General features: G+C 41.5%; 1 protein-coding gene across 4 annotated transcripts in view; it reads right to left on the reverse strand.

Moving 5' to 3' along the window:
- Positions 1-24,490, reverse strand: part of Fam120c (family with sequence similarity 120 member C) — a 172,704-nt gene extending 148,214 nt beyond the window's left edge. For all 4 annotated transcript variants that reach the window (XM_057759232.1, XM_057759231.1, XM_057759234.1 and 1 more), the window contains exon 1: positions 23,456-24,490. In XM_057759232.1, coding sequence (XP_057615215.1) covers positions 23,456-24,139 — 684 coding nt within the window. In that variant the 5' untranslated portion in view covers positions 24,140-24,490. The remainder of the gene's footprint in view (positions 1-23,455) is intronic.
- Between the last annotated feature and the right edge of the window lie 733 nt (positions 24,491-25,223).

Consider the following 25,223-nt stretch of genomic DNA (forward strand, 5'->3'; position numbering starts at 1 on the left):
TACTAAAGAGTCTCAGCATTGGGAAGGTTGAGAACACAAACCTAAGGGTTCTTGAACCAGAGGCTGCAAATGCTTACAGGAGGTAGGCAGCTAACAAAATGAAGGAAAAAAGTTGAGTCCAGAAAAATCAATTTCCAGAAATGTAATTTTAAAATTAAACTGTGTTTTCTAGATGTTAACAGTACATAGAGCAAAATACTGGACTTCATAGGTTAGACACTGGACTCAAAACCAGACAAGTGAGGACTGGGGAGGCGGCTCAGTGGTTTAGGACACTTGCAGCTCTAGCAGAAGACCTGGATTTCATTCCCAGCACCTACATGATAGTTTATAACCATTCATGACTTCTGTTCCAGGGGGTCCTCTTTGGGGCTACTTGGGCAGAAGACACAAATGTGGTGTACATGCATACATGTAGATAAAACATTCATACATATAAAAGTGAAATTAAAAAAAAAACAACTGGAGTTGGAGATATTTCGCAATAGTGACGAGTACTTGATGCTCAATCGGGTCCTCAATCTTGAGGACCAGAGTTCAAATTCCAGCACCCACGTCAGGTGGCTCACAACTGCCTGTAACTCCAGCTCCAAGGGATCCACATCTTCTTTTGCCCTGCACAGGCACCTGCAGACACATGTACAGTACACTCATATAAACACACACACAGTGATAATGTTCAAAAAACAGACAATTGCAAGGCTTGGTGGTACATGTATTTAATCTGAACACTCAGGAAACAGGTAGGTAGATCTCTGTAAGTTCAAAGCCAGCCTGGCCTATACTGTGACACCCTGTCTCAGAAACAAAAACCAGAAAAGGCAAAGTAGTGGCCCAGGCTTTTAATCGCAGCCCTTGGGAGGCAGAGGCAGGTGGATCTCTGTGAGTTTGAGTCCAGTCTGGTATACAGAGTGAGTTCCAGGATAGTCATAGCTGTTATACAGAAAAACCCTGTCAAAACAAAACACACACACACACACACACACACACACACACAGAACCCCAAAACCCAGGCAATTTCAACCATTGCATTAAAAAAACCCACAAACATACAAAAACCACTCTTCTTAGAGCAAGAAGTCCTATGCCCCTAACTGCCAAGCAGTCTTCAGGTCTTAATGTTTTAATGAGACACAAGGGCTGGAGAGACAATGGCTCAACAGTTGAGTTCACTGGTTGCTCTTCTAGAGGGCCTAGGTTTGACTCCCAGCATCCTTAAGGAAGCTCACAATCATCTATTATCTCCAGCCCCAGGAGATCATGTGTTTCTGTTTCAAAAGGGAGCTTCCTAAGTCCAACAGTGATAGCACTTGAACCCAGAGACCGGCCTCCTTAGTGCCAGGATTAACGGCGTTTGCCACATTTAGCAGGGTTTTTTTTTTTTTTCTTCCCAACACACAACAATCAGCGATTCCTAGATTTAACTGATAGGCTGCAGTTTTTTCTTTTCTTTTTGATTTTCTGACACAGGGTTTTGCCGTGTAGCCCTAAATGTCCCAGTCCTTGCTGTTTAGCCCAGGCTATCCTCAAATTAGCAGCAATACTCCTGTCTCAGTCCATCAGTGCTGAGATTCAAGTACATGCCACCACAACTGATTTTACATCAAAATTGATAACACATTGGTTGTATCCAAATACAAGTTCAAAGCAGCACCAGCTGGATGCCTTGTTGAGGAACAGAATGATGAGCACACACACACCCCCCCTTTTTCCATCTTAGTAGGTTGGGCTTGAGCTCACTCACGGACTACAACTCAGCTTGAGGGCTGCAATCGCCTCTACGCTCCACTTGTAAGCTCACTCTCGAGGTCGTTGGCAGCATTCAGTTCCTTGCAGGTTGTTGGGCAGAGGGTCTCGGGAGTTCCTCACCGGCCTTTGGGTCAGAAGCTGCCCTCAATCTTAGAGCCTGAAATTTTGCCTTTAACAAGATTCCAGATGGCGCACCTCTGTAAGTCGGAACCACACTTTACGATTCACTAGCTATGACGAAGCTAAGCGTATGGCTATGTGGGTAATATTTCTTTTCTATGGTTGCTTTGTAAAGCTTCGCAAGTGACTGGATATCCTGGCACTACTTGTCCCATAAATGTCCAACCACTGTCTTTAACATACGAAGCAACGGCAGCTTTCTACCTCCACAGATGCTTATTGTGGTGTCATTTCTACATTCAACAGAAGGCCCTCGATAAAACCCCTGCCTACAGGAGGTTTCTAGGCATTTTCACTTAACAAACCACTGCATTTCACGGACACATCACTTAATTCCGTCTGTATTAAATACAGCTGAATTCCAAGCCAATTTCAAAAAGCTTTTCAGCATCCGTCATTTTTGTATTCTGGTCATTCCTCTTGCAATGGTTTATTTTTAAATAGTATCTTAAGTTGAAGTATTTCGGGAGACATGTTTTATTTAGATACATGGGGAAATTAATCAGTTCCACACAAAAAAAAACTGGTTATCTTATTTTCCTTTAAGTATATGATCTTTTTGTATGTATAATCTCAGTCGTCAAATTGGTGGGATTACAGATGTGAGCCACCGTGCCCAGTTCTACCTATTTAGTTTTGTAAGTTTAAAGATGGAACCAAGGGCTTTGCACAAGTTAACAAGTAATAATATACCATGGAGATTCATCAACATATCATAAATATGCGATTCTTCTTGCATAACCTTTTTCCTTTGCATAGATAGTGAGTATTCACAGTCATTAAAACTATTATCTTAAACTTATAAACACAACTAATAATGGAGTTACCCATTTCCATGCAACAAATCAACTCAAAAACTCCGTGGCTTAAAGCATTTATTATTTCAGTAGCATCTGCACCATCAGTCTGCAGTCAGGTCATCAAGGCTTAGTGGGAAGGATCAACTTCTAAGACCACACGACGGTGTTGGCAGGATCCACTTTCTTGCAGATTGTTGGACCGAAGGCTGCTGTTCCTCACTTGGTGTTGGTTGGAGGCTGCCCCACATGCCTTACCATATGAGCCTCAACACAGGGCAGTTCACACGGCAGCTAGCATCATCAGAGTAATAAAACAATGAGCGGGAGGCAAGGAAGAAGGGGAAGGAGATGGGAGTTATAACATTTTTATAATTAAATCTTATTATGACCTGGAAATATTCCATTTCTTTGTTGTTTCATTAGAAACAAGTAACTAGGTCCAGTCACCATAGGAGGTGGAAAGAGATTACATAAAATTATAAATATCAGAAGATGGCGCTTGCTGAGCATCATTATAGAAGATTCTTTGTATCACTGTATCATGAAGACACCAGGGACCGAAAGATATGCCAATAAATGAATGCTTTGTGGCAGGCCAAATGGGTACTGCTAGACGATCTGATTTGTTGAGAATAGCTGGAAAGTCTGACTTTTGGGGGCAACATTTCACAACTGTTAGAAGTTGACAACAAATTCCAATATCCTGAAAAGCTAATGTGTTCAGACAAATGACAGTATCATGAGACATATTCAAGTTGATTCCTTACTATTCAGTCCAAACACATGACTTCAAATCCTAGAGAACACTTGATCAAAAACAAAACAAAACAAAAAACAGTGTTCATGCTGGGCGGTGGTGGCACACGCCTTTAATCCCAGCACTCGGGAGGCAGAGGCAGGCGGATCTCTGTGAGTTCGAGGCCAGCCTGGTCTACAAGAGCTAGTTCCGGGACAGGCACCAAAGCTACAGAGAAACCCTGTCTCGAAAAACCAAAAAAAAAACCAAAAAAAAAAAACAGTGTTCATTCACCCTCTTCCCCACAAAAGTGTAGGTCAAACAAAGGTTTGAACAATACAAAAAACTATGTGCATAGGTCATATATAACCTATGGTCTACCACTTAAGAGAGTTCTGCCTAAACCTTAGTAATAGGCCTTAGGTATCTGGTATGCACATTGGTGTAGGAGGGTCTTCTGTCTAGGTGTTACTTTCACTGTTTAAATAATGAGACCGCCTTGGCCTTTTGATAGGCCAGCCCTTAGGTGGGTGGAGTAGACAGAACAGAATTCTGGGAGGAAGAAGGCAGTGTGGCAGACGCCATGATTCTCCTTCCCAAGACGGATGCTGGTTAGACTCATCCCGGTAAGCCATAGTCAAGTGGCAATACAGATTATTAGAAATGGGTTAAATTAATATGTGAGTTAGCCCATAAGAGGCTAGAAATAATGGAGGAGGCAGTGTTTAAATGAACAGTTTCTGTGTAATTATTTTGGGTTAAGCTAGTTGGGTGGGATGGAACAAGGGGCCTGTGGCCCCCCTTTACTACACACATCTTGGTTCTGCCACTTCTGCTGGCCATGGCCCTGGGCTTATGACAAGGGTCAGAAAAAATGTCCCTAGAGAATCATACTGTATATTTTTGTATTATGAACAAGACTAAGAACCCAATGAATATTAGTTGAATTAATGAATTCCACAGTACATTATTTAGCACAAGTTGTCTGGCACAAAGTAGGTGTTCAAAACTGTTAATTGAACTGAAAAGAAAATAGAATGCTAATAAGAAAAACAGGATGATATGACACTAGAGAATGAATAGCAGACATATCGTGAAAATCATGCACACCAAGCCATCCTAAATTCAGGGCATTAGAGATGACTGTGTTGGTGAGGTGGCTCAGCAGCTGAAATTACTTGCCATACAAGCCTAGTGGCCTGACTTTGATTTCTAGATCCCATGGTGGAAAGACAAAAATCAATTCTCCAAAGTTGTCCTCTGACCTTATGCAGGCTGTGGAACATGTGTGTCCCCCATACATACACAATTATAATTTATAATCATAATCAGCTGGATGGTGGTGGCACACACCTTTAATACCAGCATTCAGTAGGATTCAGTAGGCAGAGGCAGGCAGATCTCTGAGAGTGAGGCCAGCCTGGTCTACAGAGAGTTTAAGGATACCCAGGGCTACATAGTGAGACCCTGTCTGCCTCAGAAAAAAACAAATAAAAAAAATCATCATAATAAAGTCAGAGTGAGATGATCTATGTCCAATCAACTTGACACACATTATTTTGGTTAAAGTAATAGTAGATGGTATTTGTATATACCTTCTAATGGTCAAGTACTTTATTAAATAGTTGAACACTTAAAGTCTGTTGTATTGTTTTATTGCTATCTTCATCTTCCAGACACAGCTAGTAGAAAAAAAGAACAGAGATTTAAAACCAGGATGTCTGGTTCAAAACCAATGCTCCTAGGCAATATTTCATATAATCTGAATATAAGAAAAGGTGTTCTAAAGAAAGTAAAAATGCAACCATAAAATGTAACTATACTCTCTTGAGATAAAGATTTTGAAACCAAATAGAAGGTTCATGTCTTAGACCAATCATGTCATACAGTACAATGAGGACAATAACTATACTAAGACAGGGATTCTGAGGACTAAATGATCTCTATGTATAGCACCCAGCCCACGTAATAGCTATTATTATTTTTATCAAATGGGATTATATACTGTAAATACACTGCTGTACATAGCTAACAAAGTTCAGTGTCACAAACAAGAATTTGGTAAGCAGTTTGTAATATGAGTTTATTTACTAGAATTTACCTAAAATCAACACATAATACTGGTTCTAAATCCTTGTACATAGTATGTTGTTTTAAAACAAATTCTTGCTCTCTTGGAACTCATTTAAAAGAGAATTCAGTGCTCAGGAGGTAGGCAAATCTGAGCTCAAGACCAGTCTTTGCCTACATAGGACAGCCATGGCTACCTAGAGAGACCTTGTCTTAAAAAGAGAAAGAGAATTTTAATTTGAAATGTAAATACTAGAAAAAATACACAAGAGATAAGAAAAAGAACACTCAGGTGGCACATGGGAAGGTGTCATTTACCTTAGCTGGATAAGAGATTTCATACTGACAATGTTTTTAGATATTTTTATTTTATTTATGTGTATGGGTGTTTTGGCTGCATATATGTGTGTGTACCAGGTATGTGCCTGGTGCACTCAAGAGGTCAGAAGGACATCAGATGCCCTGAAATTGGAGTTACAGGTGACTGTGAGCTGCCATGTGGGTGCTGGTAACAGAGCCTGTGTCCTCTGGAGGAGCAGTCCGTGTTTAAACTGCTGAGCCATCTCTCTAGCACTTGACAGTGACAGTTTTCAAACAAAAACAAGAATTTTCTATACTTTAGTTACGGGAACTCGGAAATGTACAGAGCTGAGGCCAGGCATGGTGGGATATGCCTATAATCCTAGCAACCAGGATGATGAGGCAGGCGAATGACAAGTTTGAGACCAGCCTGTTTATACAGTAATTTACTGTTTTTTTTCTAAAGGAACTCGGGGGGGGGGGACTGCAGATTATAAACCGCTTCCATCAGACACTCCGAGAACTGGGGGAACAAAGGACAGACCATTCCAAAGACAGATAGATGGGAAGGCCATCATAAATCACACAAAGGAGATAATAAGATGCTGAAGACAGGGCTGGACAGATGGCTCAGCGATTAAGAACACTGGCTGCTCTTCCTGAGGTCCTGAGTTCAATTCTCAGCAATCACATGGTAGCTCACGACCATCTGTAGTAAGGTCTAGTGCCCTTTTCTGGCCTGCAGGCATACACTTGGGCAGAACCATGCATACAAAATAAATTTAAAAATAGATGCTGACAACAGAAAAAATAGAAAGGCTAAGAAATGATAAATAGTATGTAGTACATGACTCCAGTTCTAGGGCCAAAACCAGGGAGAAGAACCAGAAGCACCACCAAAAGGTGAGCCAGATGGTCCAAAAAGAGAAGAAAGCAAAAGAAAGAAAGAAAGAAAGAAAGAAAGAAAGAAAGAAAGAAAGAAAGAAAGAAAGAGAAATTGGCAATGAAAGCATAGGACAAGCCCAGTTATAATCCTCAAATCTAGTTGGAGAATTTGGTATGGCTGTTACTTCTCCTGTATAACAATCAACATGGGAGGAAAAGAATCCAATTTATCACTAACTGTGCAAAGGCTAGAGCTAGTACCATGTTGAAAAAGAACCTGTTGCTTGAGACTAAGCTATTCTAGGAGTCTGAACACAAAGAATATTACAAGTCAGAGAACCAGGGGATACTCGGACACAGTCTGAGTGAGGGACTGCCGTACTGTGCGATGACAGTACAGGAGAAAGGGAGAGGCTAAGATGGGCAAGCTAGGTTATTCAGGTGGCTGGAGGCTTGGGCTGTCAAAGGCACACTGCATGTTGGTCCTGTCCTCTGTCGAAAGACAAAAACCTAATCAACTGAGAAAAACTGCGGAGACCATGCCCCATTTAGTAGGCAGTAGGGCTTTTGGGAACAACTATTTTCTGGTTTACTGCTAGTGACACTGAGAACTCTGAAGCTCGGGTCCAGCTCCACTATAGATCTCAGCACCTTGGGTAGCTTCCCCAACTCTCCAACAAACTCAGAATCCAGCTCTTGACTAGGACATTAGCCAGCAGAGAGGGCAGAAACGTGGGAGTACGGAGCGAGCGAGAACCTACATGGATCATAGGCTATGGAGCTAACTGTGGCCAGCAGAGGCTCCAGAAGGAAGGCTCTGTTGAACATCAAAACCTTGATGTGTCTGCAATCCCTAGAAGCCTGAAGGTAAGAAGGATAGAGAGTCATGCTTAAACTGACCATGTCCTCCAACGAGCAAATTCTGATACTATTTACTGTGCTTGTACCCAGAAACACACTACTCCAGTACATGTTCATCTTTAAAAAACTGTTTTTCATATTTAGCCTGTTTTTCTTTTCTTTTTACACTTAGTATTATTTTTTTACCTTATTTTATCTTTAAAATGTTTATTTTAAAAATTAAAAATTAATATTTCAATTAATTTTTCTTTATTTTGTAATCAGATTATTTTAATTGCTTGCTTTTTCTCTTACTAATGTTCTTTTGTATCATTTTTTAAAAATATTTACTTATTATGTATACACTATTCTGTCTGTGTGTATGTCTGCAGATCAGAAGAGGGTACCAGACCTCATTACAGATGGTTGTGAGCCACCATGTGGTTGCCGGGAATTCAATTCAGAACCTTTGGAAGAGCAAGCAATGCTCTTAACCACTGAGCCATCTCTCCAGCCCCTGTATCACTTTTTAAAATTTAACCTTGCTTTGTCTCTGTTTCCACTTCTTGCCCTTCTATTTGCCTTTTAAAATTTGACCCTATTAATTCTTAACTTCATACCAAACTCTACATCATTTTTGCACTTGTTTTATGGTTATTGGTTGTAAAGAAGCTGACTTTAGGGGGGCTGGAGAGATGGCTCAGAGGTTAAGAGCACTGACTGTTCTTCCAGAAGTCCTGAGTTCAATTCCCAGCAACCACATGGCAGCTCACAAACATCTGTAATGAGATCTGGTGCCCTCTACTGGCCTATAGGATATATGTAGGCAGAATACTGTATACATAATAAATAAATCTTATTTTTTTTAAAGAAAAGAAGCTGACTTTAACCAACTTTTAAATTTTTTTTTACATTTATTTACTCTTATTATCATTAGTGTGTGTGCATGCATGTGTGTGTACGCGTGCTGTACACACCTTGTGGGCATATGAGTCACTTCTCTCCTTCCACCATGTGAGTCCTGCGATTGAGCTCAGGTTGTCAGGTTCACCAGCTTGGAAGTGTATTTTTAAATCTATTACAGCAGTTTCTTTCCTCCTTTCTGAGTGGTACCAAAGATAGAGCCTACAAGGGACAACTGGTCCTTAAAAAGAGACCCAGATAAAGCCTCAAGTGGTATCATCCAAGTGCACTAAATACAACACAGAAACACCCTCAGTGGGTAATGACAAGGGGATTCCTCCAAAAGATCCTAACTTCCCAATTACCACATCAAAAGATACTAAATAGTTGAAATGTATTTGAAAGTCTAACTGTAAAAACAATCAATAAAAACAAAATAATTAAAAAGGAATCAATTCAGGACCTGGAGGAAAGAGTTGGCATCATAGATGAAAGCAAGAGAAGTGAGACTTTTGGAAACCCCAGGAGCTACTGGCTGCTGGAGGAGTGAGAGTTTTCTTCAGAGATGTGGCCTCTCAGAGGCTACCCATACTCCAATAGCACATACTGCAATAGCACATACTGCAATAGCACATACTGGCAGCAGTAAGTGGATTTAGTGGGTTAAAGAAAGAGACAAAGAACAAGAAGACGGGAAGGAAAAGTGGTAGGGAAGATAGAATTTAGAAGGGAAGGAAATGGGGGAGGTGGATTTGATTAAAATACATTATATATGTAAGAAATTCTTAATTAAGATGAAAGTTTCCCTAGCAATTCAACATCTGGACATTTTTCCACAGAACGTACACTTGAATAATGCTATGGGAAAGTGAGTGTGACAGGTATATAGGCTACCTCCCCTGCTTCTGTAAATCTTTGCTGCAGCAGCTCATCTGGTGGTATACTGCAGAATAATCAACACAATATAGAAAAAATGAAGGGCAAATAAATCCAGATACAATAATATCTGGGTACCTTAAATACCCCACCCTTATTAATAGATCAACCAGAAAAAAAATAACCAATGAAAAACCTTCAGAGCTAGACTGAACCGTAGGTTAAGTGTATTTAACATATCTACAGAATATTGCATCTAATAACTGTTAAATACACATTTTCAATAGCCCATGGAATTTTCTCTAAAATATAATGCATTTAGATCATAAAGCAAGACTTTAACAAATTACAAAAATATCAAAATAATTTGTTGTATCTTATCAGATCACAGTGGTATTACAAACTGATAGCAAAAAAAACTATAGAAATTATACAAACATATGAAGATTAAACAATTTATTTTTTAGTTTGTGATTTGAGAGTCTTGTTATATAGAACTGGCTGTAGCAGCATCTGCTATATAGCCAGACTGGCCTTAACTTCAGGGTAACCATCCAAGCCCAGCCTCTTAATAGCTGGAATTATAGACATGTAATACCTGTCTTAAGAATACACTTTCAGTTGATAACTGGATCATGGACGAAATCATCAAGAAATTTTTTAAACCTAGAATCAAATGCAAATTACATATAACCTTGAGAACATATCAAACAAAGGCACGTCAGGTTTCTGATCTCTACATGTAGACCATGTCATACTCACACATCTGGACACATACACAATAAACAAACAAATAAATGTATGTATGTTAAAAATTAAAAATCTAAATTTTTTAAAAATGGAAAATCCAGAAGAACTGAATAAATTCCTAAGTCATATGTATGCCATATCAAAATTAAATGGAGAGGATGTAAATAATCCTAACAGATTTATAACAAGCAACAAAATTAAAGCAGTAACGAAGAGTTTCCTATCCTAAACACCAGGACTAGACAGATTACACACCAATTCTGCCAGACTTTTAAGGAAGAATTAACATCAAAGGTCTCCAAACCAAAATAGGAAGGAACAGTAAAAAATACATTCTATGAAGGCAGTATTCCTATTGCCAAACCCATATAAGGACACAACAAAAAAGAAAACTATAGACCCATGTCTGTCATAAATGTAGATGTAAAAAGTTTCAACAAAATACTCACAATCTCAATTCAACAACGTGTCAAAAAGATAACAATGTAAATTGGGTGTGGTGGTGCACAACTTTGATGCCAGCACTCCAGAGACAGAGGCAAGTGGATCTCTGTGAGTTTGAGGCCATTCTGGTCTACATAGTGAGTTCCAGGACAGCCAAAGCTACATAGTAAAACATCTGTCTTCACTCCACCCCACCCTCCACCAAAAAAGATATCACTATCAACTTGACTTTATTCCAGAGATGCAAAAATGATTCAACATATACAAATCAATAAATGTAACATGGCATGTAAAGAGACTCAAGGAAAGAAGTCACACGGTCATCTCAGAGACACAGAAAAGGCATTTGACAAAATTCAGTATCATTTCATGATAAAAAAAAAAACAACCCTGAAAAAACAAGGAACAGAAGGAACTAACTAAAACACAGTGAAAGCTACATACAAAAATCTATACCAACATTATACCAAATGGGGAAAATTTTAAAGTATTCCCTTTAAGATTAGAATCTAGACAAAAGTGCCCCAGTATTTCTGCTCTTATTCAGAATATTTGAGGTCTTAGCCACAGCCAGCCAAAAGGCAAAAGAAAAAAAATGTATGGTAAAAGGAAAGGAAGAAATCAAATTATCCCTATTTGAAGACATTAAAGAGACCACCACAAAACTCAGATTTAATAAATACTATCATCAAAGTAGGAGGATACAAAAATCAACATATAAGAATCAGTATGTTTCTGTGTTTTAATAATGAAAATTTTGAGAAAGAACTCTAAAAAACAATCTTATTATCGACAGCCCTTAAAAATATCTAGGAATAAATCTAACCAAGGAGGTAAAAGACCTCATTAATGGAAAGTTTTGAAAGCTAAAGAAACTGATGGAAAGATCACTCACACTCAAGGATTGACAGCATAAAGAACGTGAAAAGTGGGTCTATAAAAAGACTCCAGTGGTAAAAGTGCATTGCCACTAAGCTTGTGAACTAGAGCTCCCTGCCGAGCCTGCAGACCTCAGTTCCATCCCCATGATCCACATAGTGGAAGAAGAGAACTATCTCCTGCAGGTTGTTCTCTAGCCTTCACACGTGCACATACTAAAAAATTGTAAAAAAAAAAAAATTAAATTAAAATAATAGGGCCAGAAAAATGGCTTAGCTTAGCTTGATGGTCTGAGTTTGATCCCCAGGATACACATGGTAGGAGAAGAGAACTGACTTCCACAAGTTGTCCTTTCCACACATGCCATGGGACATGCCTCGGGACATGCCACCCACAAAGAAAAACACCAAAGTAAATAAATGTCAAATATATATAAATAAATAATATAAAATGGCATATTTCTGAAAGCAATCTATAGATCTGATTTGATATAGTCCCTCTAAAAATCCCAAAGGCATCCTTCATAGAAATTGAAAAGAATTCTAAAATGAATATAAACCCATGAAGACCAGGAAAAGTCACAGCAATCCCAATTAGTGAGAAAAATGCTAGCCAGGCAGTGGTGGCGCACACCTTTAATCCCAGCACTCGAGAGGCAGAGGCAGGCGGATCTTTGTGAGCTTGAGGCCAGCCTGGTCTACAGAGCTAGTTCCAGGACAGGAACCAAAAGCTACGGAGAAACCCTGTTTTAGAAAACCAAAAAAAAAAGGAGGAAGAAGGAGAAGGAGAAGGAGAAGAAGAAGAGGAGGAGGAGGAGGAGGAGGAGGAGGAGGAGGAGGAGGAGGAGGAGGAGGAGGAGGAGGAGGAGGAGGAAGAGGAAGAAGAAGAATGCTAAAAGTATCACATTATCTGATTTCACAGATTAAAGATGTGCGCCACCACCACCCGGCAATGTATCTTCCCTCTTGAAGTAAAAACGGTACTTTATTTTTTGATATTGCAGGAGCACACAATTGAGAGTGAAAGACTCTAAATGCATTTCTGAGGCCTCTCAGCTCTAAAGACATTTTCTGAAGCCTCTTAACATTTGAAAACTGGACAGTCGCCCACACACACATGCTGGACTGCTCATCCTCCTGTGTCCTTGTGAATAATCTTCAAACATAACTCCATTCTGGGAACTGAGGCAAATACAACCCACAGATGTTGACTCACTTCCTGATGTATTGATTTAGTCACTAGAACAAGGTCAGGAAGGCCACAGATACTCCCCCTTATTTCACCCGACCACGCAGCTATTCTCCTGCTCTAGAATAGACTAATCACTGCTGGTAACCCTTTGAATAAGCCAATCCAATAAGTTGGAAAACAACCTTTTTCCAACTTGTGTCTGTGGCTTTTTGCTTTAAAAGATGGACTGTAACAGCTATCGGATGTCCTTCATATCCCAAACCTGAAAGGCCCTGTCATGACAGAATAAAAATCCTCTTGCTTTTGCATCAACTGTGGCTGTGTGAGTGGTGTCTGGAGCAACTCCTCCCTGATGTTTGGACTTCTAGACCAACAAGAGATTTTAAAGTTCTTTAAGAGGAAATTTTGGAATCTTACAGAAAATTTAAATTTAAAAAACTGGATATTTTTTAAGGAGCAGCTTTTAAATTTAAGTTTATACAATGTTTAATATTATTAATATATGATCTTAAATAAGTAAACAAATGGCTAAAAAGTTAGGGTCACAGTTATGAGCACCAAACAGTAAATACTAGAAACTGGGATAGTCCTATGTTATGATGCAGTAAGACAACAACCTAAGCAGTCTGGCGATGAGCTTGGAGCAAATGTTCTCCACCTATAGGTCCCGAACCTTTGTAGGTCGAAAGGCCCTTTCACAGGGATAGCCTAGGACCATCTGCATATTAGATGTTTGCACTGCAATTCATAACAGTGCAAAAGTGCAGTTGTTAAAGAGCAACAAGAATGATTTCATGGTTGGGGTCACCACAACATGGGGAACTGTGTTGAAGCATCACAGCATTAGGAAGGTTGCTTAGAGAATGTCTCTCCTTACCTAAGGTCTATTCAGGCTTAAGAATGTATGTCTACCCACATCTTTAATAACTTTGTTAAACTTTAGATACTTTTGATAAACTGAGTCATATAAGAAACTTATATTCTGTAATGGTTTGCTATAAAGGACCTGGAAAGTAAAGTTGCCAGTCTCCCTACAGAGATTTAAGTTATAAGTTAAAGTTTTATTTTGATAGTAAAAAAGTGTCAATTCAGAAACTGTTATTTTTTTTTAAGGCTTAAACTTAAGCTGCAAATCCTAATCTTATAAAAGCTATTAACTAGCCGGCCATGGTGGCGCACGCCTTTAATTCCAGCACTCACTTAGGAGGAAGAGGCAGGCGGATCTCTGTGAGTTCAAGGCCAGCTTGGTCTACAAGAGCTAGTTCCAGGACAGGATCCAAAGCTACAGAGAAACCCTGTCTCAAAAAACCAAAACAAAAAGCTATTAACTTATTGTAAACTGATAAAGATAACCAATATATACACGATAATGATCAGTCACCTCATAAATGATAAAATTCTTTAATATGTTCAGAACTATACTTATGGGTATGCAAAGTACTAATGCAATTGATTACAGTAATTACAGAAATAAGCCTTATTTATCCTCTTGTATATGATTTCAAGGATAAGCCTAAAAGTTAACTAAAATCAAGCAAAATTTATTTAGCTCAGATATACTTATTAGATAATAGTCCTCAAACTTGTCAGAGACCTGTAGAATATAGCATTTAATATGTTTAATGGATGGGCTGGAGAGATGGCTCAGCAGTTAAGAGCTTTTGGCTGCTCTTCCAGAGGTCCTGGGTTTAATTCCCAGCAGCCACATGGTGGCTCATAACTGCTTGTGTCTCTAGTTTCAGGGGATCTGACACCTTCCACACAGACATACATAGAGGCAAACCACAAATACACATGAAACAAAAATGATTTTTAAAAATGTTTAATGGAAAAAGCTTATTATAAGACACCAGGTCCTAGCAGTGACCCCAAGAAGATGATGGGGCACAAACACAATTCCACCTGGATTGGGGTAACGTTAACCACTGGGCAATGCCTCACCCACAGCCAGGACCTGTGCAAACTGTGGACAAGTAGGACAGTGAAGAGTTGATTGCCTTACTTCGACTAAACAAAGTAAGGTCAGTGCCCCAAGTTCTTCCTTCGCAGGAAAAATTTCCCAGGTCTCCTGGGCCTGGTGGCCCAAGACTGATGCCGCCCTGGTACCTCTGCCACAAAATGAAGCCATGGAGACCAAAGGAACCTGGGATGATCGTCTAGGCAATGGATAAATCTGTCATTTTAAGGGATAACTAAGTCATTTGGATTATACTATACTTTATCCTTCTCAGATCTCTGGTGGCATTTACAGCTAGACTTAACTATGGCTGTGTCAGCCTGGCAACAGCAGGCAACCAGATCCTTCTCCCAAGGCTGCAGCCATCTTGTTATTCCATTTCATATATATAAAAAAATCAAGCCTTGCTTTTCTACATCTATAGGTCTCTTGTTAAGAAAAGGCAGACAAGTTTGCCTTGCTAACAGGCTTCAGATTAAAGGATACAGAGGTTTCAGACATAACATTTTACTGTTCTTTTATTTAAAAGAACTTACTTAGCAATGACTGTTCTCAGTAATAACTACTCAGGTCTCTGGCAAATGATTAGATAGAAAGAGTTTAAAGTCTATGTAAGTTCTGAGCGTGGAAGAAAGTATTCTAAGGTGTACAAAGGTCTGAGGATGTGAAAGCTTAGGTAACTTCTGACTTAAGGTGTATAAATGCAAGTTACGAAGGTAGAGGAATAGGATTTAAGGTATGTGGAAAATTGGCAATGTTCAGACTTCTCTTTATGCTATTGGCATACTGAGTTTTCTTACAGACTACTGGTAGCTGTTTTCGTCTACACTGTAGATGTCAGTGCAGATTACAAACAGTGGTAAATGCTAATATATCTAAAAATTTTCTTTTTTTGTAAACTGAAAATTCCTGCAACCTTCAGGAAGCCAAGGGAGTTGTAAGACTTGGATCTACCTCTCACAGGTCAAAGGGGCTGAAACCTAAGATTCCCCACTTGCCTATTACTGATGCTGGGATCTCTCCCCTGGTCTTGGAACTCCTCCCCTCCTCGAATTACTAGGACTATGGGCATCAAAGTTACAAATTTAAGATTATTCTTTAAATTCTTAAACTTTAACTTCTGTCCCTAGTCTATATGTCTCAGCAGATTTCCCTTGCTTGATAGACACCATCTAGGAATCAACTTTGGACTGCAAACTCCTGAGCTCCGACTTGCTAAAAACTGGTGTGAACCAGTCCTGCTGAAGTGATTGTTCCCTGTCTCCTCAGCTAAGTCAGCAAACCGACTGCTTCTGATAAGTCCCCCATTGCTGGATTCCTCTCCCATGCTTTTGACTGGTATTTCAGCATTCCTGGGCCCTGACAAATGACATCCTGGTTGCAGCTGCAAGTAGTTACAGAAGAGAGTGTGTCACCCCTTGTCCCGGAACAGGCTGGAACATACGTTCAAAAGAAAACTTGCTGGCACAGGGGACAAAGGGACGACCTATAATGCCAACTGGCATACCAGGAAAGATACCTGTTAAAAGCAGACAGGCCCTGATCTATCAACAGGTAGATTCATTAGCTGAAATAATTCTACAATATGGTAGGGCACTCAACTTGCTCTATGTAAAACAGAAGTTTATGTAAGTCACATAGGAAAGAAATCTGTCAGGATGTATGCTTGCCCAACGGATGTAGGCAGGAGTACACAGGCAGAAAGTATGCCAAGATAAATGCTTGCCCCTGATTGAACCTAATATAGGGGCCTGATGGGACGCATTTTTAAGCCTCTGCCAGATGTCACTCATCAGCATTTCCTAGGAACCCTGGAATGGACCTGGACAGAATCCATCAACCTGGCCAGTATTTAATTGAAGCTTGTTTCAAATATGGCTTAAAATTGTGGTAGTGGACTTCTTCTTATGCCAAGTGGGACTAACAACATCTGAGAGGGGATTGATACCAAGAGTATATTATAAAAAAAATTAGACATCAATCCCCTTCCCAATTATCCAACCAATAAACAGGAAAATGAGTAGACAATTCTCAAAAGAAGTATAAATGACCAAGAAATATAGGGGAAAATGGCTAGCTGTCAGGAAAATGAAAATCAAAACTACAATGACACCACATATTTCACTCCATTCAGAATGGTGACCAAACAAAAAAAAATAACAAAGGATGTGCGTGAGGATGCAAAGCTGGGCATGGTGGCACATGCCTTTAATCCAGCACTCTATGGCAAAGGAAAGTTCCAGGCAAGCCTGCTCTACATACTGAGTTATAGGCCAGCCAAGGCTACATAGTGAGACCCTGTCTCAAATTACAAGACAAAACAAAAATGTAACTTTGCCCACCATCATTATCACCAGGGAACTTGGTAGAAATAATGTATTTCTACCAAATGGTGGTATACAGTTGGATTTCCAGTACTGGGGAAGCAGAGGCATGGTGAGTTTGGGCCAGATAGTGTTATATAGCAAGACCCTGTCTTAAAAAAAAGTGGTAGGAGGGAGTTCAAGGATATCCTTGGCTACATGAGAATATGACACCAACCTGAGCTACAACAGGAGACACTGTCTCAAAACACACTCTCTCTCTCTCTCTCTCTCTCTCTCTCTCTCTCTCTCTCTCTCACACACACACACACACACACACACACACAAAGTGAACCACTGTATATTTCTAGCAGGAATGTAAGCTAGCCCAGGCATTATTGAAATCAGTATGGTAGTTCATCATCTAAAAAATAGAAGACTATGAGGTCCAGGTATACCATTCCTGGGCATATGCTCCTATGTAATGTAAATCAGCACTTACTACAGAGATACTTGTACATCCATGTTTATCCTAAATGTTCCTCAATAAACATAAAAAAACATGATGAATGTATCTGTAAGGGGGTGTAAGTATGCACAATGTAGTTTTACTCAGAGAAAAGGACAAAATTATGTCATTTGCAGGAAAATACTTGCAACATGAGATCACACTAAGTGAAATAAGCCAGACTCATAAAGACAAGCATGTTTTCTATCACAGATGAATATGTATTTTATATATGTATGTATGAGACATGAAAGTAGAAAGGGGAATATTTGGAGGAGAAAGAGAACTAATAGGAAACCAGGGGGACAAAAGAAGGTAATGGGAAGGGAAAAAGAAAATAATCGAATATTACACATTCTCTTGCATATGTAGGATCAAAAATTTAAAAATATATGACATGAAAGCTGTATATATGCATTTGAACATACAAATATGAGTGATATGAAAACAGTATTATTTAGGAAGAGGAAGGGCAACTCAACAGCAGGTAAGGCAAAGAAGATAATGATGAGGATAAATATGAGCAAATTACAATGATATACACATATGAACATATTATAATGAAACCCATTACTGTGTATGCTAACTAAAAAATTATTTTAGAGTCATCAAAATAGTGCAGCAGGTATAGGTTCTTGCTGCCAAATCTAACAATCTGAGCTCCACTCCTAGAACCCACATACTGAAGAGAACTTACTCCCACAAGCTGACCTCTGACAGGCACACACGAACCATAGCACATTTGTGCCCATACATACATGTATATACACATATGTAGGCACTTGCACAGAACACACAAATGTTAAAAAAGAAACACTTTTAAAATGTTTTTAAAACTGGCAATAAAAGGCCAGGGAGATGGCTCAGGTTAATGTACTTCCAAGTCTGAGGATCTGAAATCAATCCCCAGGGCACACAGGTGAAAGAGACTGTTTGTCCTCTGACCTCCACACTCACATTGTGCTACACCCGCACTTTATATGCATGCACGTACACACACACACACACACACACACACACACCCTCCACCCCCACATCAAATAAAAAAACTTGGCAACAGATTAAGAAATGAGAATAGTCTTTTCTCAAGAATAATGGAGGGGGGACAAAGAAAGGAGATAAGGATAATGGCTTAAAGGAATTAAGATTGATTAATATTGTAAAGATTATTATGAGACCAGGACCTTAAGAGAAGTGTGCTCATCTACATGTGTGAGGTTCCAGGTTCCATCAGCATTAACATACACACACACACACGCACCCAATTATTTGTGCACAGAAAGGGATTGCTACTTCTGAATTCCTAAACATCACTGTGTGACTCACTTGGCAATTAGCTAAGACATTTGTCTGCTATTGGCAGGACTGTGAATTTCAGCATTGCTGGCACAAATGCAATGTTCAACAATTCTGTTTCTCTGCACTTAAGTCAATAAAAGTACACAACCTTACACAAAAAGATGTTCCAAGAGAAAATGTCATGTGATTCTGCAGAAAGACTAAGTAAGCAGTAGAGCGCTAATGACTTTTATAGCTTGCTTACCAGGGCCCACCTCCTCTCCCAAAAGAAAATGACTGGATCTGGGTTTTGGTTCAGTGGTTCAGTAGGTACCAATCATGCATAGGTGCAAATTCACAGCACCATAATATGCTTGGTTTGGTTTGGCTTTGATCCTAAGGACTGAACCCAGGATCTTCCTTGTTCAACACTGAACTATATTAAAATCCTCAACCTACATTTTCCCTCTTTGCATTTAAGTTATTTAACTGTAAAATGGGGAGGAGAAAGTACATCTGGCAAAGATTAACACTGTGTTTAAAAACATTTTATGCCCAACTTGGTGCTCAAGAAGTGACAGCGAGAGCTTGCATGATCATTTCGTATCTAGAACCAGGCTTTTCAGTCTCAATGACAGGATTAGTAAACAATCAGGAGGAAAGCACAAATGGCACCTGCACCCAGAAAGAGTTCTCGAGGCTGGTTATTCACGTACCACCAATAGGATTTCTGACGACACGACCAAACCTTTTCCTTTTCCATCAGCCCACTTAATTGCCTTGTAAGACAACTGTGAAGTGGAGGGCTTTATGTGCTGGTTATCTTTTTGCTCATTTACAATAACCATTAAATAAAGCTTCCATTTGCCTGCATTACATCGCATCATCTCCCGAGTCAGTCTAAGCCTACCCTATGTTACTCTATTTCTGGAAGGGAATGGGGCCAGGAACTTGGGGTTACTAAATTTTCTTGCTACTGGTTGTTTTCACTTACAAAGGTATACTGAGCAAATAATTATGACAAACCAAATTACAAACATTTCAACAACAAACACCAAAATTTTTATGAAGTCCAAATTTGTCTAAAGCTAAACAGATAATCCAGCCAGCACTTTATCAAGTATTTACTCCTGCTACTTCTTTATTTTCTATTAAAAATGAAAGTGAGGTTAAAAATAAAGGTTCACCTTGACTTCTAAACTAAAGAACAAAACCAAGGCACAATAGAGATACAGTTTTTGTTCTGAAGCACTAATATTCAAACAAAAGAAATGCTCCATATGCAAATCACCCATGTGAAAAATTGCCACCTTCAAGACAGAATGCAGTTCTGAAAAGGCAACGAACAGTTATTGACCCATACTCTTTCAAGCCTGCACCACAATCCAAGATATTCTTCATCACGCCAACAACAAAGTTGCTGATCACAGCCAAGTGAGCTAAGAGCATCAACACTATTTTGCACAATTCTTGAGTCAGTCTTAAGTCACACTTTACACGCTTTTGCTTGTGTGTGTGTGCATCTGTTCACAGAATCCACAAGAATGTCAGATGCCCGGAGCTGGGGTTACAGTTGTAAGCTACCCATCATGGGTGCTGGGCCTCAGGTTCTCTGCAAGAGGAGTACATGCTCTTAACTTGTTTTTTTTGAGATGTGTCTTGCTATACATCTCAGAACTGCCTTGGGCTCCGTGAAGACTGGGATGAGGTGTGCATGTCATCCTACCTACCAGACTAAACACTTTTTAGAAATCACTCCTACAATCTCTTCTTTTAGGATCTATCCAAGCCATCATTTTTTTTGTGTGTGTGTGTATTGCTTACAGATGGTGTCTCACTATATTACCATGTTGACCTCAAACTGCAAGGCTCAAGCATCCTTCTGCCTCAGCCTCTTGGGTACCTGGAATCATGCAGGCATACGTGACTACCCATGACCACTGCTAAGATTTAAAAAAAAAAAACAACTGAGAGTGCACCAAATTTGATCCCTGCACTCGAGAGGTAGAGGCAGCACAATCAGAAAGAATTTAAGCACAGCCACGGCTATACAACGAATTCAAAAATAGCTTGGAATACATGGGAATTTGTTGCCAAAAAACTGTGATAAATATGACAAAATACACTTAGAGTTGGTTCTCAAAAGTTTTGAGCCGGGCGGTGGTGGCGCACGCCTTTAATCCCAGCACTTGGGAGGCAGAGGCAGGCGGATCTCTGTGAGTTCGAGACCAGCCTGGTCTACAGAGCTAGTTCCAGGACAGGCTCCAAAACCACAGAGAAACCCTGTCTCGAAAAACCAAAAAAAAGTTTTGACTGGTGGAGAATATAAACAAATTCAGACCTACGGGGTTCCTCTCTCCTGCCAACTATCAATCAAAACCTATTCAGCAAATAATAGTTGTAAATATGATAATAGTTACCTACTCAGTGAGAACAAGCTGCTCTAGGTCTCCATAACCTTGGCCACTATCAGTGGGCTGTTTGTTTGGGCTAAGGCATGCCAAGATAAAAGCATGCTGAAATGGAAAAGATTCAATGGATGGGGAAAAAAGCAGCATCTTTTTACTACCTTAACCCTCTTCATAGCCAATCTGGAAAGGCACTGGCACATGCTCATCACTCATTAAGAAATCAATCACCATGCCCCCTGCAAAGAGGCTGCAGTTTTCATCGAGTGCAATTAGCAGAGTATTTGGATTTTGTTTTCAGTCTTTACTAAACCCTGGCTCCCTGGAGAGTCGTTATTGTAAATTCTCTGCAGCCAGCACAGTACTAACCAGAAAGCACTTGGTAAAGGAACACAAGTGGATAAACAGAGCCTGCTTTCCTCTAGGTGCCAGTGAGGTAATCATCTAACCACGGTGCCTCTTTAAAAAGATTCATCTTTCAACACTGTTGTTAAGAACACAAGCTGTGGAGTCAGACTTCACGGACATAAATCCCAGAATTCCAGCTCTATCATTTATTACTAGGTTATCACTGGGCAAGTGTGTAAAGCGCCTGGGTCCGCTGGGTTCTCCTACTTGGAAAACAGGTGCAATACTGCTTCATGGGTTACTGTAAAGATCCAATGAGACAATTTTTTAAAGCACTTAAGGGCTGCAGGTGTAGTCCAACAGCAAAGCACGTCCCCAGCACAAGCCCACCCCCCACAAAAAAGGCAAAACCCTGCCCCACTAACACAGTCGTCAATTATGCCAGCAGTCAATTTGCCAGCAATGGCAAGATAAAAAACAATGGGGTAAATAAAAATCCCTTGAAGCCTGGGTGGTACCATTAAAAACAATTTGCAAGGAATGACTGCAAATGAATCTGCTTTGAAACGGTCAGTCAGGAAAACAGGCAAGTGGGGTTCTGGTGCAGTTACATTTTAAGTTAGCTCCTGAATAGATTGTTTTGCATGCAGGGTTAGGAACTGGAAGCAAGGGTCTCCTGGTTAGTAATGACACTCTACCACTGAGCTCTGCCCCCAGCCCAGTACTGGCTTTTCAAATCAAAAAAGCTGTAATCTATGAAGCCTAGGCAGATTTGATGCTGAGTGCTCCATGCCTAGCATCAGAGGATTCTAGCCACAGTCTCTAACCTCTGCAATATCTATCTCTACGTAGCATAGTTTTCTGTCTCTATTGCGTATTTACTCCTCCAGCTGCCACCTGTTTAGTTTCTCAATTCCCAAACCCCCCAATCCTGAGAGGACATCCCCCAAAACTCTGGTTGGGAAACCGGTTTGCAATTTCTTCCTACCTAACCCTGTGCTGCTTTTCTGTTTCTCCTTCCTGCCCACCTCCTTCCTTCTCAAGCCTTACTATTCTCCACACGTAGGAACTTGAAACCTAAGAGTATGGGAAAGCAACAGCGTAATAGCAGTGGTGCCAAGAAGCGGGGATGCTGCCAAGCTTTTCTCCAAGCTCCATATGCAGCGGCCCAACTTACTCACAGACTGGACTTACATTTAAGCCCATGGGGTCTCACACACTCGGTATTTCTTTTTGTTTCTGCTCGATTTCTGTAACTATTTAAAACAAACTCCTCCAAAAGCTGTGAACCATTCAAATCTAGCCAGTTCTCACAGACGTAGGTAAGGCCTGTCATCTTCAGGAAGTTTCCCTAGACCATTTCAGCCCACAGATATCAAACCACCCACCTATCCAAACAGGTACTGTACTTACTGTACCAGAAAGCATAGTCACCATGCATATTTACACCATGAAATAAATGTTCCATATTTGATCTGCCAAGACCAGGAATGGTGTCTCATTCATGTCTTTGAAACCCCCTACTCAGTGTGGTCATCTTCCTAAACAGTGACTCACTCAGTGGACTGATTCTTTGAGCTAAGGCATGCCAAGATAAAAGCATGCTGCGATGGAAAGGATTCAATGGATGGGGGAAAAGAAGAAAGGTGTTCGACTAACATCTGTTTTATTTGCCATGAGGTTGAAAAGAGATACAGGAGGGAATGTCAACTGGAAAATGAAGGGAAAAAACTATTTCAGTTTGAGGGAGATGATAGCAAGAGAAACATGAAACCCCAAAGAAACTGTGAGTCAATTCTGCTAAAGCCAACAGGTAGGCCAATGGGGTAAGTGAAGGGAAAGAGGGTTACTATGACGACATGGATAGAGATACAGCCATGTAGGTTCGGGAATTGGTAGGAGGCCATGTGAAGGGGGCATAGGTGGATAAAATGGTCGCCAGTAGGTTAGCTGACTGAGTGAGTGGCAGGTAAGTCAGTAAATGGTTAGGTGTTTAGTCTGGAAGGAACAGGTGTGGGACATTTCATTTAAAATCTGACCCCTCCCTCACCTTGACCCGGAAGCGGATGAGTGCTAGCCTCACGCAGTGGCTCAGGCAGGCAGGTGGCAGGAACCAGGCCCGCGGTGGAGGGGTGCCCTTGTTGCCCACGTGTCCCACGATCAGTTGCGCAGTCTGCCGCTCCGCCTGGCACCGACGGCCCCATTCGGCCAGTCGGTCTTTCCCCAGGCCCCCAGGGAACATGACCACCAGCTCCAGGCCGTCGCCGCCCGGATAGGAACAAGCCTGGCACAGCGCTGACAAGTAGCCCAGCATGGCATTCCACTGGCCGCCACAAACCCAATCCGTCTGGTAGCCACCATAGAGCCGCGGCAGCGCCGAGCCCGCATCTACCAATACCCGAGCCCCAGGCAGCGGAGGGGGCGGCGGCGGATGCAGCCCTGGCGGCGCTTGGCCGTGATGGTGGAAATGGTGAGCAGGGTGATGGTGCCGAGTCGGCCCCGCGCCCCCGGAGTAAGCGCCAAAGGCGGCGGGCGGGAGCGGCGGCGGCAGAGGAGCAGAGCCCCTGGTGATGCGTGGAGCCCCGGGCGCTAGGGCTGCTGGCGGCAGCTGGCGGTGCAGGTGCTGCTGCTGCTGCTGGCGCGAGACGGTGCGCGCGAGTTTGAGGAGGTCCACGGGCACCACAGCCCCGGGACAGCGCTTCTCCAGGAACTCTTGGAAGCCCTGGACGCCCATGCTTCCTCCGTGGGTAGAAGGAACAGCGGCTGCGCAAGCGGGCCAGGCGGCGATCCCCGCGCGAAGCTGGAGGCGGGCGCGTGCGCACTTCACGGGGGGTGTGGGGGAGGGGGCGGGGAAAGGGTTGGCGACGGGAGGGGCGAGGGAACGTGGGCGGGGAGGGGAGGAGACCACAGACTGGATGCGGGTGAAGAGCAGAGGTGAGGCTGACCAGACTCAGAAGAGGCTGGGGAGGTAAAAGCGACGACGATTCCTAGTCACTTCTCTTTTTCCCGTTGCCCTCCGCTGCTATTCTTCACTGCTTCAAAGCGGGTGAAGCTTCTGCCTTCCACCTCCGGGAGCCATGTTGCCTCGTCTTCTCTGCGATACTCGCTTTCTAGTTGGGGGAGGGGAGTGGGGCGGGGCGAATGGGCATCCTGGGAGTTGTAGTCTTTTCCCGAATGGCCTCAGGATGCAGTGGAAGAACCAGACAGCCACCCAGGTCAGGCCTTGATGTGCACAACGTCAGAAGAAACGGGATATGAAAATGTGTGTCTAGGATTTGCACCAAAACTCCTTGTATCCAACTGCGTTGCCTCAGGATATTATACCGCCATTCCCAGGGAAAGGAATGGAGGTGATGCATCATGGGAAAGGAAGTACAGTGGAGTGATTGAATTTGGCTAAAGTGAGCTAAAGTTCCCTGAGAGGGAGAATTTTCCCTTCCATAGAAAAGATGATATGCATAATTTTAAATGAATGGACGAGAACACACATGAAACATAACAACCATTATCATCGTTTTTAGCTACCGTCATTCTTTGAAGAGTTGTACCCCTCAGGAATGACAAAACATTTACCTAAGACAATGTGCAGACAAAATGAAATTGGCTGTAATTTGCCCTGCGGATCTCTGATCAGGGAGATAAAGCACCCACACAAATTCACCCAGATTTTGATCCTACTGCACGTACTGGCTTTGTGGGAGCCTAGGCAGTTTGGATGCTCACCTTACTAGACCTGGATGGAGGTGGGGGGTCCTTGGACTTCCCACAGGGCAGGGAACCCTGATTGTTCTTAGGGCTGACAAGGGATGGGGACTTGG

The sequence above is a fragment of the Chionomys nivalis genome, chromosome X, assembly GCF_950005125.1.
Source record: "Chionomys nivalis chromosome X, mChiNiv1.1, whole genome shotgun sequence".
Taxonomy (NCBI): domain Eukaryota; kingdom Metazoa; phylum Chordata; class Mammalia; order Rodentia; family Cricetidae; genus Chionomys; species Chionomys nivalis.